The 20,861-nt window shown below is 39.2% G+C and overlaps 5 protein-coding genes and 1 pseudogene across 6 annotated transcripts; 4 read left to right on the top strand and 2 right to left on the bottom strand.

The window, feature by feature from the left end:
- The first annotated feature begins 1,522 nt into the window (after positions 1–1,522).
- Positions 1,523–2,648, top strand: LOC109888026 (hemoglobin embryonic subunit alpha-like; annotated as a pseudogene).
- A 1,015-nt stretch (positions 2,649–3,663) lies between these two features.
- On the top strand, positions 3,664–4,409 carry LOC109888030 (hemoglobin subunit beta-like). Its single transcript, XM_031827429.1, has 3 exons — positions 3,664–3,776; positions 3,886–4,108; positions 4,200–4,409. Exons 1-3 carry the CDS (start codon positions 3,685–3,687, stop codon positions 4,326–4,328), a joined length of 444 nt encoding a protein of 147 aa, XP_031683289.1. The 5' UTR covers positions 3,664–3,684; the 3' UTR covers positions 4,329–4,409.
- Positions 4,410–6,657: 2,248 nt separating this feature from the next.
- LOC109893424 (hemoglobin embryonic subunit alpha-like) lies at positions 6,658–7,474 on the bottom strand. The gene is made up of 3 exons (XM_020486642.2): positions 7,380–7,474; positions 7,065–7,272; positions 6,658–6,867 (listed from the first exon to the last, which is right to left on the bottom strand). The coding sequence occupies exons 1-3, from the start codon at positions 7,472–7,474 to the stop codon at positions 6,739–6,741; spliced, it is 432 nt and encodes a 143-aa protein (XP_020342231.1). The 3' UTR covers positions 6,658–6,738.
- Positions 7,475–10,837: 3,363 nt separating this feature from the next.
- Positions 10,838–16,223, bottom strand: LOC109893425 (hemoglobin subunit beta-like). Of its 2 annotated transcripts, none has more exons than XM_031827423.1 (3): positions 16,113–16,223; positions 15,655–15,877; positions 10,838–10,966 (listed from the first exon to the last, which is right to left on the bottom strand). In XM_031827423.1, exons 1-3 carry the CDS (start codon positions 16,202–16,204, stop codon positions 10,838–10,840), a joined length of 444 nt encoding a protein of 147 aa, XP_031683283.1. In that variant the 5' UTR covers positions 16,205–16,223. The 2 variants fall into 2 exon arrangements, with proteins under 2 accessions (XP_031683283.1, XP_031683282.1); XM_031827422.1 differs by lacking the exon at positions 10,838–10,966 and adding an exon at positions 15,303–15,487.
- Positions 12,599–13,119, top strand: LOC109893610 (hemoglobin subunit alpha-1-like). Its single transcript, XM_031825987.1, has 3 exons — positions 12,599–12,693; positions 12,791–12,981; positions 13,088–13,119. Exons 1-3 carry the CDS (start codon positions 12,599–12,601, stop codon positions 13,117–13,119), a joined length of 318 nt encoding a protein of 105 aa, XP_031681847.1.
- A 1,225-nt stretch (positions 16,224–17,448) lies between the features above and the next one.
- LOC109893423 (hemoglobin embryonic subunit alpha-like) lies at positions 17,449–18,318 on the top strand. Its single transcript, XM_020486641.2, has 3 exons — positions 17,449–17,582; positions 17,692–17,899; positions 18,086–18,318. Exons 1-3 carry the CDS (start codon positions 17,488–17,490, stop codon positions 18,212–18,214), a joined length of 432 nt encoding a protein of 143 aa, XP_020342230.2. The 5' UTR covers positions 17,449–17,487; the 3' UTR covers positions 18,215–18,318.
- Positions 18,319–20,861: the final 2,543 nt, after the last annotated feature.

Here is a 20,861-nt window from a genome sequence, read left to right as displayed (position 1 = left end):
GCGTAAAAATCATCTGTCCTTGGTTGCAACACTCACTCTGGAATTCCAAACTGCCTCTGGAAGCAACGTCAGCACAATAACTATTCGTTGGGAGCTTCATGAAATGGATTTCCATTGCCGAGCAGCCGCATACAAGCCTAAGATCACCATGCACAATGCCAAGCTTCGGCTGGAGTGGTGTAAAGCTTGCCAACTCTGGAGCACAGCAGAGGAAATGCGTTCTCTGGAGTGATGAATCACGCTTCACCATCTGGCAGTCCGTCGGACTAATTTGGGTTTGGCAGATGCCAGGAGAACGCTACCTGTCCGATTGCATAGTGCATACTGTAAGGTTTGGTGGAGGAGGAATGGGTCTGGGGCTGTTTTTCATGGTTTGGGCTAGGCCCCTTAGTTCCAGTGAAGGGAAATCTTAACGCTACAACATACATACCTTCTAGACAATTCTGTGCTTCCAACATTGGGGCAACAGTTTGGAGAAGGCCCTTTCCTGTTTCAGCAGGACATTTCCCGCATGCACAAAGTGAGGTCCATACAGAAATGGTTTGTCGAGATCTGTGTGGAAGAACTCTGACCACAACCTCACTGAACACCTTTGGGATGAATTGGAATGCCGACTACGAGCCAGGCCTTATAGCCCAAATCAGGGCCTGTTCTCACTAATGCTCTTGTTGCTGAATGGAAGCAAGTCCCCACAGCAATGTTCCAACATCAAGTGGAAAGCCTTCCCAGAAGAGTGGAGGCTGTTCTTGCAGCAAAGGTGGGACTAACTCTATATTAATGCCCATGATTTTGGAATGAGGTGTTCGATGAGCAGGTGGATACATACTTTTGGTCATGTAGTGTCAATGACAAGGAGAAGTAATCAACATTTCAAAATTAATATATATTAATTTGGTAGATTGTTTTAAATTATGTTGACCTCCTCCGTTATAGGTGGAAGAGGAAGTGTAAACTCCAAACACATTTTCGCTAAAAACATCTGTTTAGCTCGATAAACAAAGGAATGTCCAAGTCAAGAAAGCTTAACAGCAGCCAGCAGCACTTGCGGCACTAGCCTATTAGCAGGTCCTTTTTCAAAGCATAGGTCAGATTCTCCAGTGAGTGTTATTGGGCTCAATATTAGGAGTTGAGAAATAAAGTTGACATTATAAAAAAAAGATATGCTCCTCTTTTCTACTCTCGGTATGCCATTCAACATTCGTTTATTCTGTTTGCCAGCGATATTCATAACATTCTAAATAAAATAATAATAACAAATCCACTAAAAGAAAGAAGAAAATAACAGTTGAATAACCTTGCCATACGCCCATAACTTTTTTTAATCTATACTTGGCTGTGTGCCATGAGTTGTAAACAACTAAGATGGCACGCTATGATAAGAGATAACCAACGGGTCTCTTTTGGAGGTGGTTTCTGGGCAGCAGCATTGTGCTTGGGCAGATCAGACAATACACAAAAAGGGCCCCGAAAGAGTGAGCTCTATTGAGTTGGTTGGCAGCAAGTCAAGAAGTTGAAGCAAACAATGAGTCTCTCCGCTAAGGACAAGGCAATTGTCAAGGCCTTTTTGGCAAGGTTGCCGGCAGGGCAGAGGATGTTGCCAACGAGGCGCTTTCCAGGTAATTACAATTATTGAATTATTAATGCAAGTAATTGATCAATACAAGTATTTAAGACATTTGAATTACTTGTGAATGGTTGAAAATTCCTTACCATACACGTGCGTAAAAATGGAACTCGCACATGCACATCAAGTTAAAGAGTGGGGTCCTATAGTACAACGATAAACATGCCACGCTTAACCGACGTATGTTTTCAACCTCCCAGGACGCTGCTGGTGTACCCCCAGACCAAGACATATTTCTCCCACTGGAAGGACCTGAGCCTCGGCTCTGCCCCGGTCAGGAAGCACGGTGGGACCGTTATGGGAGGCGTCCTGGATGTCAATGGGAAGATTGAAGACCTTAGTGCTGGTCTTCTTACACTCAGCGAGTTGCACGCCTTCATGTTGAGAGTGGATCCTGTCTACTTCAAGGTTAGTAAATAGTTAAAACTGCACTTGTTTTCTTTCTCACCAGTAGATTTTTTCCATTAGCAACCGTCCAATTTTGAATACTGTAATAGCTTAATGTATGGATTTCAATTTTCAGAAACATACTCGTGAAATATGCTTCTAATAATGTTTCTGCTCTCTTTTCACATCCCCAGATCTTCAACCACAACATGCTGGTGACGCTGGCCATGATGTTCCCTGACGACTTCACCCCTGAGGTGCACGTGGCCACAGACACGTTTCTGGCCCAGCTGGCCCTGGCTCTGTCTGAGAAGTACGGTTAAGCAATGAGACAGATTTCCACTTTACAATCTTTGTAGGGTACCAATTGAAATGAAAAGTTGCAATAAATGAATCCTACGGATCGAATCTGAAACGTTGTTGTCCTTGGTGATTAATCGTAGGCTATATGTGTTTTAATGTTTAGTTACTTATTTATTTAATTGATAGACCTAGATTATTGACATAATTATTGATGTTTGAAATAATTACACAAATATATCCACTATCCACAAAGTTGAAAACTACTCCACTGTGGGTCCACATTGTTTTTTGTTCTTTCTTTTGTTCTACTGTATTATTGATTGTATGTTTTGTTTACTCCATGTGTAACTCTGTGTTGTTGTCTGTTCACACTGCTATGCTTTATCTTGGCCAGGTCGCAGTTGTAAATGAGAACTTGTTCTCCACTGGCCTACCTGGTTAAATAAAGGTGAAATAAAAATAAAATAAAATACATGATATGACCTTACATCCTTATATGATATATGTCATTACTGTTTGTCTTCTGGAGACCTGCATTACCAGTATTTAGACCAGGTTATTATTTCATGAAATAATCAATAAGCCAGAAGCACTGGTCTTGGATCAGATTTCTCACCCAAACGTTACATGAGAATGGCCCAGCTCTTACAGAGATGACTACAATAGGTCATTTATTAGGTTAGTTTGCACCATTTAATAATTGCTCAAACGTGCACTTGTTTGAAAAAACATAGGCACACACATCTTGATATCGTAATTTTAAGTCATATTATTCAATAAAATACTATAGTAAAAAAAATTGTATTGTGAATGAAAACATGCTTTATCATCAAAAAATGTAGATTAATAAAAGGAAAATAAATTATTTAAAAAAACACTAAAATGCATGTTTTATTAGGCCTAAATCAAATAAAATAAAAGGCAGGCAACATATTTTCTTTATCGGCTTTTGGCAGAACTTTTTTCTTAATTTGACTTTCTGAAAACCAAAGTGTTAATTATTTGTCTATACATCGGCAGTCACGGGGATATTACACTATCCATGTTTCCACCAACGCCACTTAAATCATTTCAAATATGAATTGGTAATAAATAATGATGATAATTAATGAATGAGCATAAAAGGCACATGAGAACTATCGTCACTGTCTTGGTGATTTGTTCCTTTCGGTCGTTGTAATTTACAGTAGGCTATGAATGGGCTGGCGTGGTACTGCAATGCATTTCTACAACCATTGTTAACCCAGCCCACTCAAAATAGCTAGACCAATAGTTGGCTTTTGGTGTGGAGACAAAACGCGTATATAAGCTGTCCCTTCAGTAGCATGAACAGTACATATCATCTTGAGTGATACATCACAAACGTCAATATGGTTCAGTGGACAGACTTCGAGCGCAAAACAATCCAGAGCATCTTCGAGAAGATGGACTACGATGACGTGGGCCCCGCGGCTCTTTCCAGGTCCTTGCTCTTTGTCATACCTCCTTAAAAATAGGCCTACATTTACATTTGACCTCGTGCATATTATATGATTAATGCAGTCACTCATAATCCCATTATTCACTTACAGGTGTCTGGTCGTGTACCCCTGGACCCAGAGGTATTTCGGTAACTTTGGAAACCTGTACAACGCCGCTGCCATCCAGGGAAACCCAATGGTCGCCGCTCACGGAAAGACCGTCCTGCGCGGACTGGACCGGGCTGTCAAGAACATGGATGACATCAAGGCCACTTACGCAGAGCTGAGCGTGCTGCACTCCGAGAAATTGCGCGTGGATCCCGACAACTTCCGGGTAAATTAGTTCTACTTTTATACTTAACAAGGTCATATTCTACTCTCAATAGTGTGCCAGAATGCATTTTTATACATTTTTTATTTTGCAGCTGCTGGCTGACTGCTTGACTATTGTCGTTGCTGCGAGAATGGGTGCTGACTTCACCGCTGACGTCCAGGGTGCTTTCCAGAAGTTCCTTGCCGTCGTGGTGAGCTCCCTGGGCAGACAGTACCACTAGAGCGTTCGTTGCTTGCGTCAACAGAAACAGAGCAACATCCAGCGCCCTGCATTGCATGTATCATAAATGTATCGATTCTAAAAGGAAAATAAAGTGCTAAATCGAAAATATATTTGTTATCGCTTTCATTATGTGTTCGTTTGTCAACATGTATGGCCTACATTAACATCTATTGTAAACAAATGAAAGGTCCACGTCAATAGGCCTACATCTTTTTTTGTGGTTTATGTAAGTCTAGAAGTTGTGCAGCTTATTTCTACTGGTACGCCTCCAATCAAATCAAATGTATTTATAAAGCCCTTCTTACATCAGCTGATATCTCAAAGTACAGACACCCAGCCTAAAACCCCAAACAGCAAGCAATGCAGGTGTAGAAGCACAGTGGCTAGGAAAAATTCCCTAGAAAGGCCAGAACCTAGGAAGAAACCTACAGAGGAACCAGGCTAGGTCGAAAGCACCCAATTCTCTGTCCAATCAAAAGCACGAAAATTGTCCTAAAATACATTTCACACAAATTAACTATTATAACATACAAGAGGGGTAAATTCCATAAATAGCGTTAGAATGACAACCCTATTAATGATGTAGGCTACAGCATCCGAGAGGTAGGTAAATTGTGGTTTCTTCCCTGTCCTCTCTCTGGCTAATGATGAAGAACTGTAGGCTACATGTGTGCTGGGGAGGCCGGTTGGAGTCTTGGAGCATCAGAATGTATATAAAATGAAGAAAAAAAAATCGAAATTAACGCATTGGAATCCAGAACGATATGTGAACACTTGGTCACAACAATGCCGAGGACACCCAAACCAGAGTGGCCACCGCAAAGCCCAAGTGCCTGACTCTCCCTGGAAGTTGCCGTAGCCCTGCTTAAGATATTTAGCCTGTGTTGGCTATTGGTTTAGACCCAGGACATGGGGTGACGCAGGGCATGGAGTGACGCACAATTGGCCCAGCGTCGTCCGGGTTAGGGGAGGGTTTGACCGGGTAGGCCGTCATTGTAAAATAAGAATTTGTTATTAAATGACTTGCCTAGTTAAAAAAAAAGGTTAAATGTTCTAGCTTGGTAGGCTATGTCGTGGTGGGAAAATGTAAATGTATATTGGGCCAAGTTGGAAGTGCATTTAGATCATAGTTTATTGAGATGCATAAATACACCACATGTAACGGATTTCCTCCTCTTCGTCTGAGGAGGAGTAAGGATCGGACCAAAGCACAGAATAAAGAATAAAAGAACAGAACTATGGTCAGAACGTGACACCACAGCAAAATCATGATTTTATGGCTGTTTTAAAACGATTTTCCTTTAACTCTACGTAGTAATGATTTATGTGCGCTATTTGATCAATTGATTTATTGATTCAATCTTTGCAAATAAATTATATGAATGTATTATTTACCCCTATGTTTTATTTTATTCTGTAATAGGGTATATTGTAACCATGTGTTCAAGCTTATCAAATCAAAGTGTATTTAGCGCTGTCCTTTTGGAACCATGAAGGGCACTCCAATCGTTTACAATAACACTCATCAAGATCTGTTGCTTAAGCCTAATAGTCTTACTCATCGTAATTATTATCACGTATTATTATTATTACAAATAGAAGATTATCACTTCTCACAATGGTGCTCGTTTAGTAAAGTTAGATCAAAGCTGAATCAATGTCTCATAAGATCACATAACGATTAATTATTATTTTACCATAACAGAACCAAATATAATAGCATAGCCTAATAGGTCTATAGGCTAATGTTACTGTTCCACCAAAAACGCCTCATAATTTCTAATGAGATTTTAGAATGGTTAGCTGAAGCTGAATAGTACAAACAAAACAAAACAAAAAGTATCATGCGCCAAAACTCAACGGGATATATGCTTTGATAGAAACAAAATACAAGAAAGGCTTTGGGTCTGTTAACACCATCTGCTCTAAACAGTCATTCAACAAGAACAAAATACATAGACTATTCCCATGAAACTAATTAAGACCTATCAAATTATTGGAATAAAGACGCAGTTTTGCCGGTAATAACTATCATCCACGATTGACAGTGATGATGGCCTATTTTGAAATGAAGTATGCCCAACTTAGTGTTTGAGGGAATTACAAATATAAAATGTTCTTGAGACAACATGTGTGGGCATAAGCAGACGTGCAATTGGAAGATGCATGTTATAACAGGGCTCTCCAAACCTATTCTGTTTGTGTCATGTTTAATTGATGCATAATGCTAAGCCTGGCTGTTTTCGCCACACAATTGTTTACATTGAAAAATCCGCTCTCCCTTTAAATAAAAACGATCAAGATAAACAGTTGTTGATGACGTAATTTTTATTCCATGATTCATATCATACAACATGTGCAAATGTATGATCAACACAGAAAACCGAGAGGATTTATCTTATCGCCTTTTAACGATACTTCTCGGAAAGCGCCAGGGCCAACTTGGCGAGGAACTTGTCCACAGACACGTGCACCTCAGGGGTAAAGTCGTCAGGGAACAGTATGGCCAGCACCACCAGGATGTTGTGGTTGATGATCTGTAGATGTAGAGGGAATAGTGATATTATTAGCAAGCGTTTCAGGCCTAGTCCATATGCAAAATATAGTGTTTCTGAAGATTCAATTGGAACCTTCACAAAATACATACACAGGACTCAAATTTGGACACGGTTGCCGCTGTGATATTTTGAGAAAGGGTGAATCGTTTTATTGATTTAGTAAGTTATTTAGTCACCTTGAAGTTGGCGGGATCCACACGCAGCGTGAAGGCGTGAAGCTCGCTGAGGGTCAGAAGACCACCGGCCAGGTCGTCGATCTTGGTCACCGCTTCCAGGACGCCTCCCATGACGGTCAGACCGTGCTTCTTGACGGGAGCAGAGCCGGGGCTCAGGTCCGTCCAGTGGGAGAAGTAGGTCTTGGTCTGGGGGTACACCACCAGGGTCCTGGAAATAAAAACATGTGATTATGTATTATGATGATTTAACGTGCGTAAATGCACCGCATAACTCTGTTACAGAACAATCTGTTCAATATATAAAGATGCCGTTACCTAGAGAGAGCCTCATTTCCGATGTCCTCTGCTTTGCCAGACACCTTTCCAAAAAATGCTGTCACGATCTGTTTGTCCTTGGCTGTGAGACTCATTCTAGCGGTTTCTAGGACACAATATATTGCTGGTGCCATAAGAGTGGACACTGGGAGTATTTATATGGTCTCTAAAGATCTCTTTGGCTTAGCTCCACCTTCAACTGGAAGTCATTGGATGTACACAATGTAGAGTTTGGTGATAGCCATCAGTTATGTACCATCAATATATTGCTATTGCATTATGATCAATCACAAATGTTACCCTTTACGCACGGATATACAGTATGTGTAAGTGTCATGTGCTGGAAAACGGAACCATCATGCTTCAAATTGTCATTAATCTAAAGGCTACATTATGCATGATGCAACAATGTCTTTTATACTTCTTATAATATAATGAATACTGTAAGCTGGACGTTTTATGCACAAGGAATGGTCTTTGGAATATGTCTGATTGCTATTATGTTGGCTATTTAGGCGTTCATTTGTTTTATTGACTCTCTCATTGATTAATTCGTTTATGTAATCATTCATTCATTAATTGGATAATACGTTCATTCATTCAGTAAATAGGCCTACTCCAATGGCCAAAATGTACAGAAGGTACTTCTCATTCATCTGACCCTGTTTTGTCAAGGGTGGTACCAAACAAATGATAATGGACATCTCGTTGGCAAAGGTTGAGTGCCAAGATTGCTTTCTTATCTCTGCAACAGCAAGGCAACACTTTTGTTCACCCCTTCCGGTAAGGTGTGTTGAAGGTTGATTTACATTTTCTCAGTAGGTCAGTAGTTACGGTTAGGCCAGGTCTGTCGTTCAAGTCACATGCTGCTGAATATCTATAGTCCTTACCACGTCGTGCGATGTCACTCAGATTTCCCTAAAAATAGGTAAATGCATATGTGTGTGCCTTGCATGAGGGTATATCCGGCATAGGCTTTGTTCACCAATATCTAGCCTGATGTCGTAGTAGCAACTTATAAAGAGCAGTCGCCATTTGTTAGGTGCGTGGACAAAATCGGAGTAATACGTTTTGTCAAGAAGAATATTGATTGATTGGGTAAGCTAATACACCTTGCTTGATACGTGTATAATTGAAGTATATCTCACTTGCTTTTCAAAGGGTGAAACTACTGTGAAGGCTACTCTAACCTCGGCACCTCCACTTCTCTCGACCAGAGAGATAACGAGGAAAGGTGAGCCAATGATTATCATGTACAAAATATGTTACCCTTTTTGTTTCATATCCCATAGCATAACGTGATTAGCCTATTTCGTCACCAAATGCAACTAGTAAAATAGCCTATATCTAGATTTTAAAAAACAAACATTATAGGCCTACTTATAGGATGGATCCAGCACCATGCCTAATGATAACGCTACACACTTCCTAATGTGTTGTAATGATGTTATAATAATGTTAAAGTCCTCTTGGGTCGTCTTGTTTAAATAGTGAGTTACTTAATTCGGGTGCTTTTCCGAACACCAAGCCCGTTGCTCTTCAAACCCATTTTGAATGCCAACGTTCAGCTGCAGTACCAGTAAAAAGCTTGGCCACACCTACTCATTCCAGGGTTTTTCTTTATTTTTTACGTTGTTATAAGGGCACAAGGCGAGACCCAGATGCAGACACAGGAGGCAGATGGTTGGAGTCTTTGTAGTTGATTTATATCCAAAAGGAGTAGGCAAGAGAATTGTCGTGGACAAGCAAAAGGTCAAAACCAGAGTCCAAGAGATAAAGAGTGGCAGACAGGCTCGATGTCAGAAGGGTCAGGCTGGCGGGTACGGAGTCCAGAAAAACAGGCAAGGGTCAAAACCCGGAAGACTAGAAAAAGAGAATAGAAATCAGGAGCACGGGAAAAAACACGCTGGTTGACTTGAAAACATACAAGAAGAACTGGCACAGAGAGACAGGAAACACAGGGATAAATACACTGGTGAAAATAAGCGACACCTGGAGGGGGTGGAGACAATCACAAGAACAGGTGAAACAGATTAGGGCGTGACAGTTGTAGAATAATGGTGAAGACATCAAAGCTATGAAATAACATGAATGGAATCATGTAGTAACCAAAAAGGGTTAAACAAATCAACAGACATCTCAACATCAACTGTTCGACAACACTGCGTGAATCAGGCCTTCATGGTTGAATTGTTGCAAGGAAACCACTACTTAAGGACACCAATAAGAAGAAGAGACATGATTGGGCCAGGAAACACGAGCAATGGACATTAGACCGTGGAAATCTGTCCTTTGGTCTGATGAGTCAAAATGTGAGATTTTTGGTTCCATCCGCCATTTCTTTGTGAGACTTGTGGTTCCCACTGTGAAGTATGGAGGAGGTGAGATGGTGTGGGGGTGCTTTCCTGGTAACACTGTCAGTGATTTATTCAAGGCATGCTTAACCAGCATGGTGTGGGGGTGCTTTCCTGGTAACACTGTCAGTGATTAATTCAAGGCATGCTTAACCAGCATGGCTACCACAGCATTCTGCAGCGATACTCCATCCCATCTGGTTTGCGCTTAGTGGGACTATCATTTGTTTTTCAAAAGGACAATGACTCAACACACCTCCAGGCTGTGTAAGGGCTATTTGACCAAGAAGGAGAGTGATGGAATGCTGCATCAGATGACCTGGCCTCCACAATCACACAACCTCAAACCAATTGAGATGGTTTTGGATGAGTTGGATTGCAGAGTGAAGGAAAAGCAGCCAGCTATGTGAGAACTCCTTCAAGACTGTTGGAAAAGCATTCCAGGTGAAGCTGGTTGAGAGAATGCCAAGAGTGTTGAAACCTGTCATCAAGGCAAACGGTGGCTCTTTGAAGAATCTAAAATCTAAAATATATTTTGATTTGCTTAATAACACTTTTGTTGTTACTACATGATTCCATGTGTGTTATTTCATAGTTTTGATGTAGAAAATAGTACAAATAAAGAAAAACCCTTGAATGAGCAGGTGTGTCCAAACTTTTGACTGATACTGTATATGCAAATTCCGCCTACCTGAGGCAAATAAAAGTTCACCTGGGCAACATAGTTTCTGATAGACTACGTTACTTTTCCTACAGTAGTGTATTAGAAAAGAAGGAACGTTTTGATATAATTACTATAACATAATACAGATGAACATATTGATTATTCCGTTGATTAGAATTCGTTGCTACATGTGATAGTTGACCAAATATACCCTCTCTCGTGACCCCAGAGTCAAAGAGAGGTTTCTCAATCTCACTTAGGCCAAAGGCATAAGAGTTAAAGTAGGCTTGGCTACATTCTCTAATGGCTCCTATTTTACTGCCCCCTCAAACAGAATGAAGTGAAAAGCATGGACCTCTGCTCAACAATATATTTTATTATTCATACAAAATGTCCTCTATAATAAAATATATATGTGTATTCCACTATAGAACATGTCTTTAGTTGTACTGTCTGCCTAGCGCAGAGATGACCACGGTCAGGAACTTCTGCCAGGCCGCTTGGACGTCTGGCGTGAAGCCGCGCCTCATCTGGGAGGCCAGAACAACGGTGAGGCAGTCGCCCAGCAGCTGGGAGAAGGAAACGATTGAAACGTTAGTCATTTATTTGCAACAGCAGTATCCTCTTGGATGTAAATCAACGAGGTAAAACGTATTGTTAATTTGTTTTAGGCACGTCATTAGTACTCATATTATTCATGTCTTTTCAACTCCAAAATCTTACCCTGAAGTTGTCGGGATCCACATGAAGTTTCTCAGAGTGCAGAACGCTCAGCTTGGCGTAATCCCGGCCGGATGTGATACAGCCTGTAGATAACAGTAGTTTTCTATTTTTGAGTGCTAGCTTTGTGAATTACTATAACAAAGACTGGAAATTACCACCAGTCACTGCAAAATGTGGTAGACAGCAAGAATGTGGGAGAACGAAAGAAGTTGACTTTTTTGAAAGGGACCGAGCTAAAGGGCTGTTTATCAGTGAAGTATAGGCTCACGTTTTATCTTGCCGTTCTGAATGAGTTCCACCCTAAAAGCTCCAATTGGTTTCCTTGTTCTGATTAGAAACACCCTTTTCTTGGCAACAACCATCTCCATACGTTGAATGTATTGGGCAACATGCTATTAACTGATAACTAAATAATTTTTTAAATATGAATTAATTGCGGGGTCAGGATTAGAAATCAATGTATTCACTTTAGTCAATCTAAATCAGTCTCGCTCATATAAAAGCATACAAAATTATTATTCAAATGATTACCCTTTGTTTACGATAATTATGCATCAAATAAATAAGTCATATACCAAATTAAACCTTTTTTGCACTTCCCGGTCACTTTATTTACAAATCTCCGCTAAACATATAATCAATATGTTTAGGCTATCTGTCTGTCTGTGACTGCCGATAACCACAGAACGAAGTCGACAAAAAATAAGAAGTTGCCAAAGTATTTGCAATTGTTACAAACAAGTGAAGGATAAAACCGAGATGCCTGCATTGAAAGATACATATGCTACATGGGCCTATGTAGGCTATTTAAATCATATTGAAATCAATTTCATGTTCAGTTAATTGAGTTATATTTTGCAACTAGGTCATTTTTGTCTCAATGTGTTTCATGATGTGTGAAAATATGTGAGCAATGGTGATCCAATATGTAATTTAGTGCATTATTATTGGGAAAGCATAGGCTAATAATCCGCCCCAATAGCCTACTTGCAACCATAGGTCGCAATTTCTCTCTAGGTGCTGATCCGTCGTCAGTATTCTTGTGGAATAATTCTTATGTTAAGGTGAGAGAAAGCTGATCTGAGAGCAGCGCTGCTTTTCTTTGGATTATATCAGTATCGACGCATTTAGCGAACATTCTCTTTGTGTGCTTGTTTGGGAAACAACAAACTCTTATAAAGTTGGCTCGTAAATAAGGATGCATCTGGTAGCATCATCGTAATGCTTAAATAACATCGCACCTGGGAAACGAGGCCCATCCCCGTACATCTCAATGTGTAAGTGTCATTTGTGTTTCAACTTCTTATCTATGAAAATTGGCAATACTCCAATTTCAACAAAAAATGGAATACGTTCAAGTTGGCATGTATCTTGGAGGTGGGTCTGGGGTCTGCCATGTAGGTTGTTTAATATAAAAACGTTCGTTTGTAACAGCTCATCGCTGAACTTTTACTTCAGTATCCTCTCTAAAGACGACAATGAGTCTCACCGCTAAGGACAAGGCCGTGGTCAGGGCCTTCTGGGCTAAGGTGTCCGGGAAGGCTGAGGACGTCGGATGCGATGCTCTTTCTAGGTAATGGAATTATCCAAATGCTATATTGTTGTTTTAGAATATACAATTTGGTGTCAGCTAGCCTTAAATCTCGACATGTATTTTTCCACCCGTGCAGAATGCTGGTGGTGTACCCCCAGACCAAGACATACTTCTCCCACTGGCCGGACCTGAGCCCCGGTTCTGCCCCGGTCAGGAAGCATGGTAAGACTATCAAGATCGACGACCTCACGGCAGGTCTCCTCACCCTCAGCGAGCTGCACGCCTTCCAGATTAATTGTGGGGCATCTTCAGACCAGACATATGGCAGTATGTGCTCAATGCTCTGTCCTGTTCTAAATTATGAATAAATGTTCAAACGCACATAACCATGTTATCTGGTCTTTACTTGGCTTTTTAATGAGTCGTGTTGTAGCGTCTAGACTTGATATGATGAAATACGTCTAGACTTGATATGATGAAATACGTCTAGACTTGATATGATGAAATACGTTGCTATTTGAAATATGTTGCTGAAATAACTATTTCTCAAAATCTTGACGAAATGCAAAAACGTATTCATATAGAAAACTGAGACAATGCAAAACATTGCCGCATGTCCATGAGCAGTCCTCTAAGAACTTTGCAGTAAATGTTTCGTAGGTAGTCTAAAAATATTAAAGGGGTAACGAGGAAGTACAAATACCGGCAGTAGCCCATAGATGAATCAAATAGCCATCCTCGACCTTGCTATTGAAAATCAAGATTGGAACAAACAATTTGACATACAAACAAATCAAATGAAATGTTATTTGTCACATAAACATGTTTAGCAGATGTTATTTCGGGTGTAGCGAAATGCTTGTAAACAACATCGGGAAAGGATTTGATCGACTACCAACATATTATTTGTAAACATTATGGATAGATTATAATCTGAGATTATCTATAAAACTAAAACGTAAAACATAACCTAAGGATTTTGATTGGCTGATCATGCTGTATTTGTAACATATTATACATTTATTTGTATTACACAATGTGGTTCAGTTTCCATAAAATGTCAACAGTTAAATGTCAAATTTTACACAATTTAAAATGAAATACACAGTATATCTTATTAAATTTCTTAGAAATATTGGTTGATTAATTAATTGATTCATCAGTCTAGTATTAATGAGAAGTTAGCAGTAAACGTTTAAAAAGTACAATTTAAAAAATCGAGAAGGGGAACAAAGTTGTAATAGTAGAATAATCAAATGGCTCGCTTAGAACTTGCTACTGATCAACAATATTGAACAAACTATTTGACATAGGACCACATAAACAAAAACAATTTGACATACAAAAATAACATATGTTAGATAATTAGGCTAATTAAGGACTCATATAAATAAATATATATATATCATGAATAGATTAATATTATTTATTCATTACATTTCCTATACACATAACGTGTAAACATAACCTAGTGGTTTTGCTGATCATGCTATAATTGTAACATATTGTTAATGCATTTTTATAAACCAATGGGGTTTAGTTGTCATAAAATGTGAAAAGTTACATGTTGCATTTATAGATGATGTAAAATGAAATACACAGACAGTATAGCTTGTTGAATTTCTTAAGAATATTGGTTGATTAATTCATTGATTTAATAATCTTGTCACGTTCTGACCTTTATTTTCCTTTGTTTTAGTATGGTCAGGGCGTGAGTTGGGGTGGTCAGTCTATGTTTTGTGTTTCTATGTTTGGTTTCTGTTTCGGCCTAGTATGCTTCTCAATCAGAGGCAGGTGTCGTTAGTTGTCTCTGATTGAGAATCATTCTTAGGTAGCCTGGGTTTCACTGTTCGTTTGTGGGTGTTTGTTTCCTGTGTCAGTGTTTGTGCCACACGGGACTGTTTCGGTTTGGTTATTTCACGTATTAGTTTATTGTTTTTGTATTTCATAGTGTTCAGTGCTTTTCTTATTAAAATCGTCATGAACACTTACCACGCCGCATCTTGGTCCGATCCTTACTCCTCTTCAGACGAAGAGGAGGAAATCTGCCGTTACAAATTTGTAATCTAATGACTTTAATAGATTCCTATCTGAACACTTTAGGAGGTGCCTCTGATAAATGTATTTTATAGGGTTCTATTGATTGACCAACTGACGTATTATTATTCATTTAAAAAAATGTTATGGCATTTTGATCTGGTTAAACTCTCGACCATTCAACAATTCCTTGCCACGCTAACACATCAACCAAGATCTGTTCTGAAAAGTTCTGTTGAACCTTTATGAATGACGATTGTGTGTAATTAAAAAGGAATTTATCATTGCAGCGCTGCTCTTATTTGACTCAATGTATCAATGCTGCATCTCTGGACACACGTTTGTCTTCATTATATGGGTCGCTCATGCACAGCTAATGTAACATGTCAGTGTTGTTAATTGCAAAAAAAAATGGTTGTTATTTGCTAAATATTTGTATATATTGCATATTATCCATATCTGGTTAACAAGGTTATTGCGATATTCACACCCACAGCCAATCATATTACCATATTAGGCCTATTAGTTTGCTATATGTGCCACCATATTGATGTTCATGCAAGAAAAAAAAGGCACAGATGAAAATATTATTTAGCTGAATTTATTTGCTTATTTGATCAGAGCTTGTTGGTACTCTGGTGGTCTTCCGTCTCTGAGTGGAGGGGCTCTAGTGGTACTGTCTGCCCAGGGAGCTCACCACGACGGCCAGGAACTTCTGGAAAGCGCGCTGGACATCAGCGGTGAAGTCAGCACCCATTCTCGCAGCAACGACAATAGTAATGCAGTCAGCCAGCAGCTGCAAAAGAAAAGAGCAAATGGACAAGTAAGAAAACGCATTCTGCCACACTATTGTAAGAAAACGCATTCTGCCACACCATTGTAAGAAAACGCATTCTGCCACACCATCTATGCCACAACATAGATAGGCAAGTACATTGTGTGAAGTAGAACATTTCAATTTACCCGGAAGTTGTCTGGATCCACGCGCAGTTTCTCGGAGTGTAGCACGCTCAGCTCTGCGTAGGTGGCCTTGATGTCATCCATGTTCTTGACAGCCCGGTCCAGTCCGCGCAGGACGGTCTTTCCGTGAGCGGCGACCATTGGGTTTCCCTGGATGGCAGCGGCGTTGTACAGGTTTCCAAAGTTACCGAAATACCTCTGGGTCCAGGGGTACACAACCAGACACCTGTAGAAATAATAAACCGTTAAGAATTACACAAACGTGATATCTGCATACACACATATCTTACGGAAATCAATGAATGTGTCATTTGGAGATGTCAATTACGCGTTAATTACACGCTTGTCTCAAATACGACTTCGTCTTGAAAATCATAATAACAAGCGCATAATAATATAATAACAGTATAATAACATGACTAATTCCAATAATTTGTAGACCACAGTTTTAAATGCACTACCTGGAAAGAGCCGCGGGCCCAACGTCATCGTAGTCCATCTTCTCGAAGACGCTCTGAATGGTGACGCGCTCAAAGTCTGTCCACTGAACCATGTTGCTAGCTGTTGAAGTTTCTTTCACAGAGGCTAAAGAATCATTTACACTTTGTCTTCGCTTGAGCAGCGTTTTTAAAAGGATCGGGACGCTCCTCCCTAAAGACAGCGATGGGTGGGGTCATGGTAAGGGGCTGTATAAGCCAAAAGTCACAGATTTGACTGAGATAATAATGTGAAGTTTTACCGTTTACCATATATGTTTAAAAGCAATTTTACAATAATACACTGTCCTAAAATCATCCATTTAAGTATTAGGTTACATACCAATTATTACATTATTAGAAATATTAACAAAAATAAGCCCCAAATAGTGGGGAAATATACCATTCTCAACACATGCAAATACATGTGTAAATATGCCTACTATCTGAAGATATAGACCTATTGCACATTAATTACACTTGTTGGGGATTCAATTACTTTGAGAAACATTTTTCAACTATCTCTGTGTATGCCTATAGTCAGATATTAGTACGATATAACTACGATATTAATATATTACTAAGATATATTAAATAGCCTACTAAGATATTACGTCATTTTTATCCTTGTAATACATTTCTAAACAAATGAATTGATATTTCACCTCTATGTTCATTCTGCGCTAGTAAGGTCGAACCCATTTAATATTTATTTTATTGTTGCACTATTCCAGTCTATTTTGGGGTAATGCATCTCTACTGTCAACTTTTCGATATTTCTGAATACAGGCTTATATTTCTTACTTATGATACAGGCAATTTACCTATTGAAAATACAATTAGACTTCTCTTTATTTGATAAATACCATAAAGCCAGAGTGATAAATAAATAAATAAATGAATATTGAATTATTTTGTACTGAAATAAAATATGGGAAATTACCGACTCCCTTGTGAAAACTACCAGCATTAAAAAACCTCTCAACACATCTCTAATACTAAAAACTTCGTAGACTTCAATGACTGTCATAATCATGTATATATCTATATATCTTTTTATCCATCTCTACCCTGTGTGTTTTATGTTTGATATTGTGTGCTGCTCAGAAGGTGCTAACAATGTCTTTGTACGTCTTGTATGGAGGATTGTACCAACTTGTGTTTTTGTCCAGTAAAATAAGCAGAAATGTAATAACTTGAGAGGGATTGTGCCTATTGAACATTAAGAAAAGGCATGTTGTATCTTGTTTATCTTGGAGGTGGGTCTGCATTGGGTGGGGCTCGCGGCTAATATAAAAAGTCTTCGTTTGTAAGAGCTCATCACTGAACTTCTACTCCAGCATTGTCTTTAACTACAACCATGAGTCTCACCGCTAAGGACAAGAAAATGGTCAAGGCCTTCTGGGCCAAGGTGGCCGGCAAAGCTGAAGACATCGGCTGCGATGCTCTGTCTAGGTAATGGCTTTCGTGCTGCTAATCTTATAGCTGTTTTTGAAGTAAAAATGTAGACTGTTTGGTGTTAGTGTTCCATCTTTCTTGACATGTTTTTTTTCTTCCGGTGCAGGACGCTGGTTGTGTACCCCCAGACCAAGACCTACTTCTCCCACTGGAAGGACCTGAGCCCCGGCTCTGCCCCAGTCAGGAAGCACGGTGGGACCATCATGGGAGGCATCAGTTTAGCGGTGGCCAGCATCGACGACATCAGCGCAGGTCTCCTCGCCCTCAGCGAGCTGCATGCCTTCAAGCTGCGTGTCGATCCCGCCAACTTCAAGGTCAGGACAGTCACAGCATTATTTTTAATAATTTGTTTACCGTTGACACCAAATTAAAATGTATCGTTAAAATGCATTTAAAATATATCGGGTACTCTTTACAGTAAAATGGACAACGTAGATTATTACATCAAATATCCTATTAAAACATGTAGTGTACTAATGTTTATTCCTTTCGTCCTGTAGATCCTGTCCCACAACATCTTGGTGGTGCTGGCTATCTTGTTCCCCAATGATTTCAACCCCGAAGCTCATGTGGCCATGGACAAGTTCCTGGCAGCGGTGGGCCGGGCTCTGTCTGAGAAGTACCGATAAGATGTGGACAGAAGGCATCAGACCAGACGGATTGCAGCATTGATCAGCACTGTGCTCAGCTCTGTATTGTTCTAAAATATAATTAAATGTTACAACGGACATAATTACGTTTTTTGGTCTTTACTTTGGTTTTTAATTCGTTGTTTTGTAGAGCACAGGACCTGATATGATTAAATAAGTTGCTGTTTGCATGTCTGAAAGACATCGAAAGTCAAAAAGGTATTCATAAAGAAAATGGAAACTATATGCAAAACATTTCCACAAAAGCAGGCCTTAGAGAAGTTAGCAGTATAAAGTTTAGAAGTAAATAAATGAAATCAGAGAAGGGGAACAAAGGTGAAATAGTAGCCTATAGATCAATCAAATGGCTCGCTTAGAACTTGCTATTGATTAACAAGATTGAACAAACTATTTGACATAGGACCACATAAACAAAATGGAAAAAACGATTTGATATAACAAATTAATATATATTAGATAATTAGGCTAATTAAGGACTATGTATATATTATGAATGGATTGATAGTATTTGTAAAATACAATTTCCTAAACTCAAAGGACAGGAGGTGCCTCTGATAAATGTATTTTGTATTTTATAGGGTTCTTTTGACTAACTGATTTATTGTAATTAATAAACAAACATGTATCTCATGTTGATCTGGATAAAGCTAGAATCCTTAGTTGAAACAATGACAAAGTAGTCATGGTCTGTTTTGGTAAAAATCTGAGGGGTGGGCATAGAGAGATGTGACCACTCTCAAAATCGTAGACAGAGCTATGGATGCAAGGACAGACTATCCATGATCTCAAAATGATAGTTTTAACCATGTTTTGAGGCTATGCAGTGTCTGTTTACATTTAATTTGTTTGCAATCAGACTAAAATAGTAAAACAAGCTTATATCTTGGGTTCTGATGGGGTACTCATGAGGCATTTATAAGTTATATTCTTTAAGAATTAATGGGTATATATTATTAATTCCCAAAATCGATGTACAGTTGAAGTCGGATGTTTACATACACCTTAGCCAAATACATTTAAACTCAGTTTTTCACAATTCCTGACATTTAATCCAAGTTAAAATTCCCTGTCTTTTTTAATGTCAGACTAATAGTAGAGATAATTATTTATTTCAGCTTTTATTTATTTCATCACATTCCCAGTGGGTCAGAAGTTTACATACTGTACATTCAATTAGTATTTGGTAGCATTGCCTTTAAATTGTTTAACTTGGGTCAAACGTTTTGGGTAGCTTCCCACAATAAGTTGGGTGAATTTTGGCCCATTCCTCCTGACAGAGCTGGTGTAAATGAGTCAGGTTCGTAGGCCTCCTTTCTCGCACACACTTATTCAGTTCTACCCACAACTTTTCGCTAAGATTGAGGTCAGGGCTTTGTAATGGCCACTCCAATACCTTGACTTTGTTGTCCTTAATAAGCCATTTTGCCACAACTTTGGAAGTATGCTTGGGGTCATTGTCCATTTGGAAGACCCATTTTGCAACCAAGCTTTAACTTCCTGACTGATGTCTTGAGATGTTTCTTCAATATATCCACACAATTTTCCTCCCTCATAATGCCATCTATTTTATGAAGTGCACCAGTCCCTCCTGCAGCAAAGGACCCCCACAACATGATGCTGCCACCCCCGTGCTATGTCCAAACAGTTCTATTTTTGTTACATCAGACCAGAGGACATTTCTCCAAAAAGTACGATCGTTGTCCCCGTGTGCAGTTGCAAACTGTAGTCTTGGCTTGTTTTATGGCGGTTTTGGAGCAGTGGCTTCTTCCTTCCTGAGCAGCCTTTCAGGTTATGTCGATATAGGACTCGTTTTACTGTGAATATATATACTTTTGCACCTATTTCCTGCAGCATCTTCACAAGGTCCTCAAGGTCCACAAGGTGCTTTTGTTCTGTGATTGATTTGCACTTTTCGCAGCAATGTTCGTTCATCTCTAGGAGACAGAACGCGTCTCCTTCCTGAACGGTATGACGGCTGGGTGGTACCATGGTGTTTATACTGGCGTACTCTTGTTTGTACAGATGAACGGGGTACATTCAGGCATTTGGAAATTTCTCCCAAGGATGAACCAGTGGAATTGTGATAGAGTGAATTATAAATTAACTAATCTGTCTGTAAACGATTGTTGGAAAAATTACTTGTGTCATGCACAAAGTATATGTCCTAACCGACTTGCCAAGACTATAGTTTGTTAACGAGTTTTAATGACTCCAACATAAGTGTATGTAAACTTCCGATTTCAACTGTAGCAACTAGGGAGTCTAGGTTTAAACTCTCAACCAATCAACAATTTCTTGCCAGACTAATACATGAACCTAACATTGAATACCAGATCTGTTATGAAAAGTTCTCTTCAAATTTTATGAAGGAGATGATTGTGTGTTTAAACAGGAATTAATCATTGCAGTCCTGATATCATTTAAACGCATAGTATCAATTCTGCACCATTAAACACACGGTTGTATTTATTAGTTGCATTGGTTAGTTCATGCACAGCTAATGTAACATGTCAGTGTGGTTAATTGGCAAATATTTTAGTTATTTGCTAAATATTTTTATATATTGCACATTATCAATATCTGATTAACCATATTGATGTTCATGCAAGAAAATAAGGCACAGATA

Source organism: Oncorhynchus kisutch, linkage group LG6 (genome assembly GCF_002021735.2).
Source record: "Oncorhynchus kisutch isolate 150728-3 linkage group LG6, Okis_V2, whole genome shotgun sequence".
Taxonomy (NCBI): domain Eukaryota; kingdom Metazoa; phylum Chordata; class Actinopteri; order Salmoniformes; family Salmonidae; genus Oncorhynchus; species Oncorhynchus kisutch.
The sequence above is the reverse complement of the archived record's forward strand: the minus strand, read 5'-3'. Positions and strand labels throughout refer to the sequence as shown.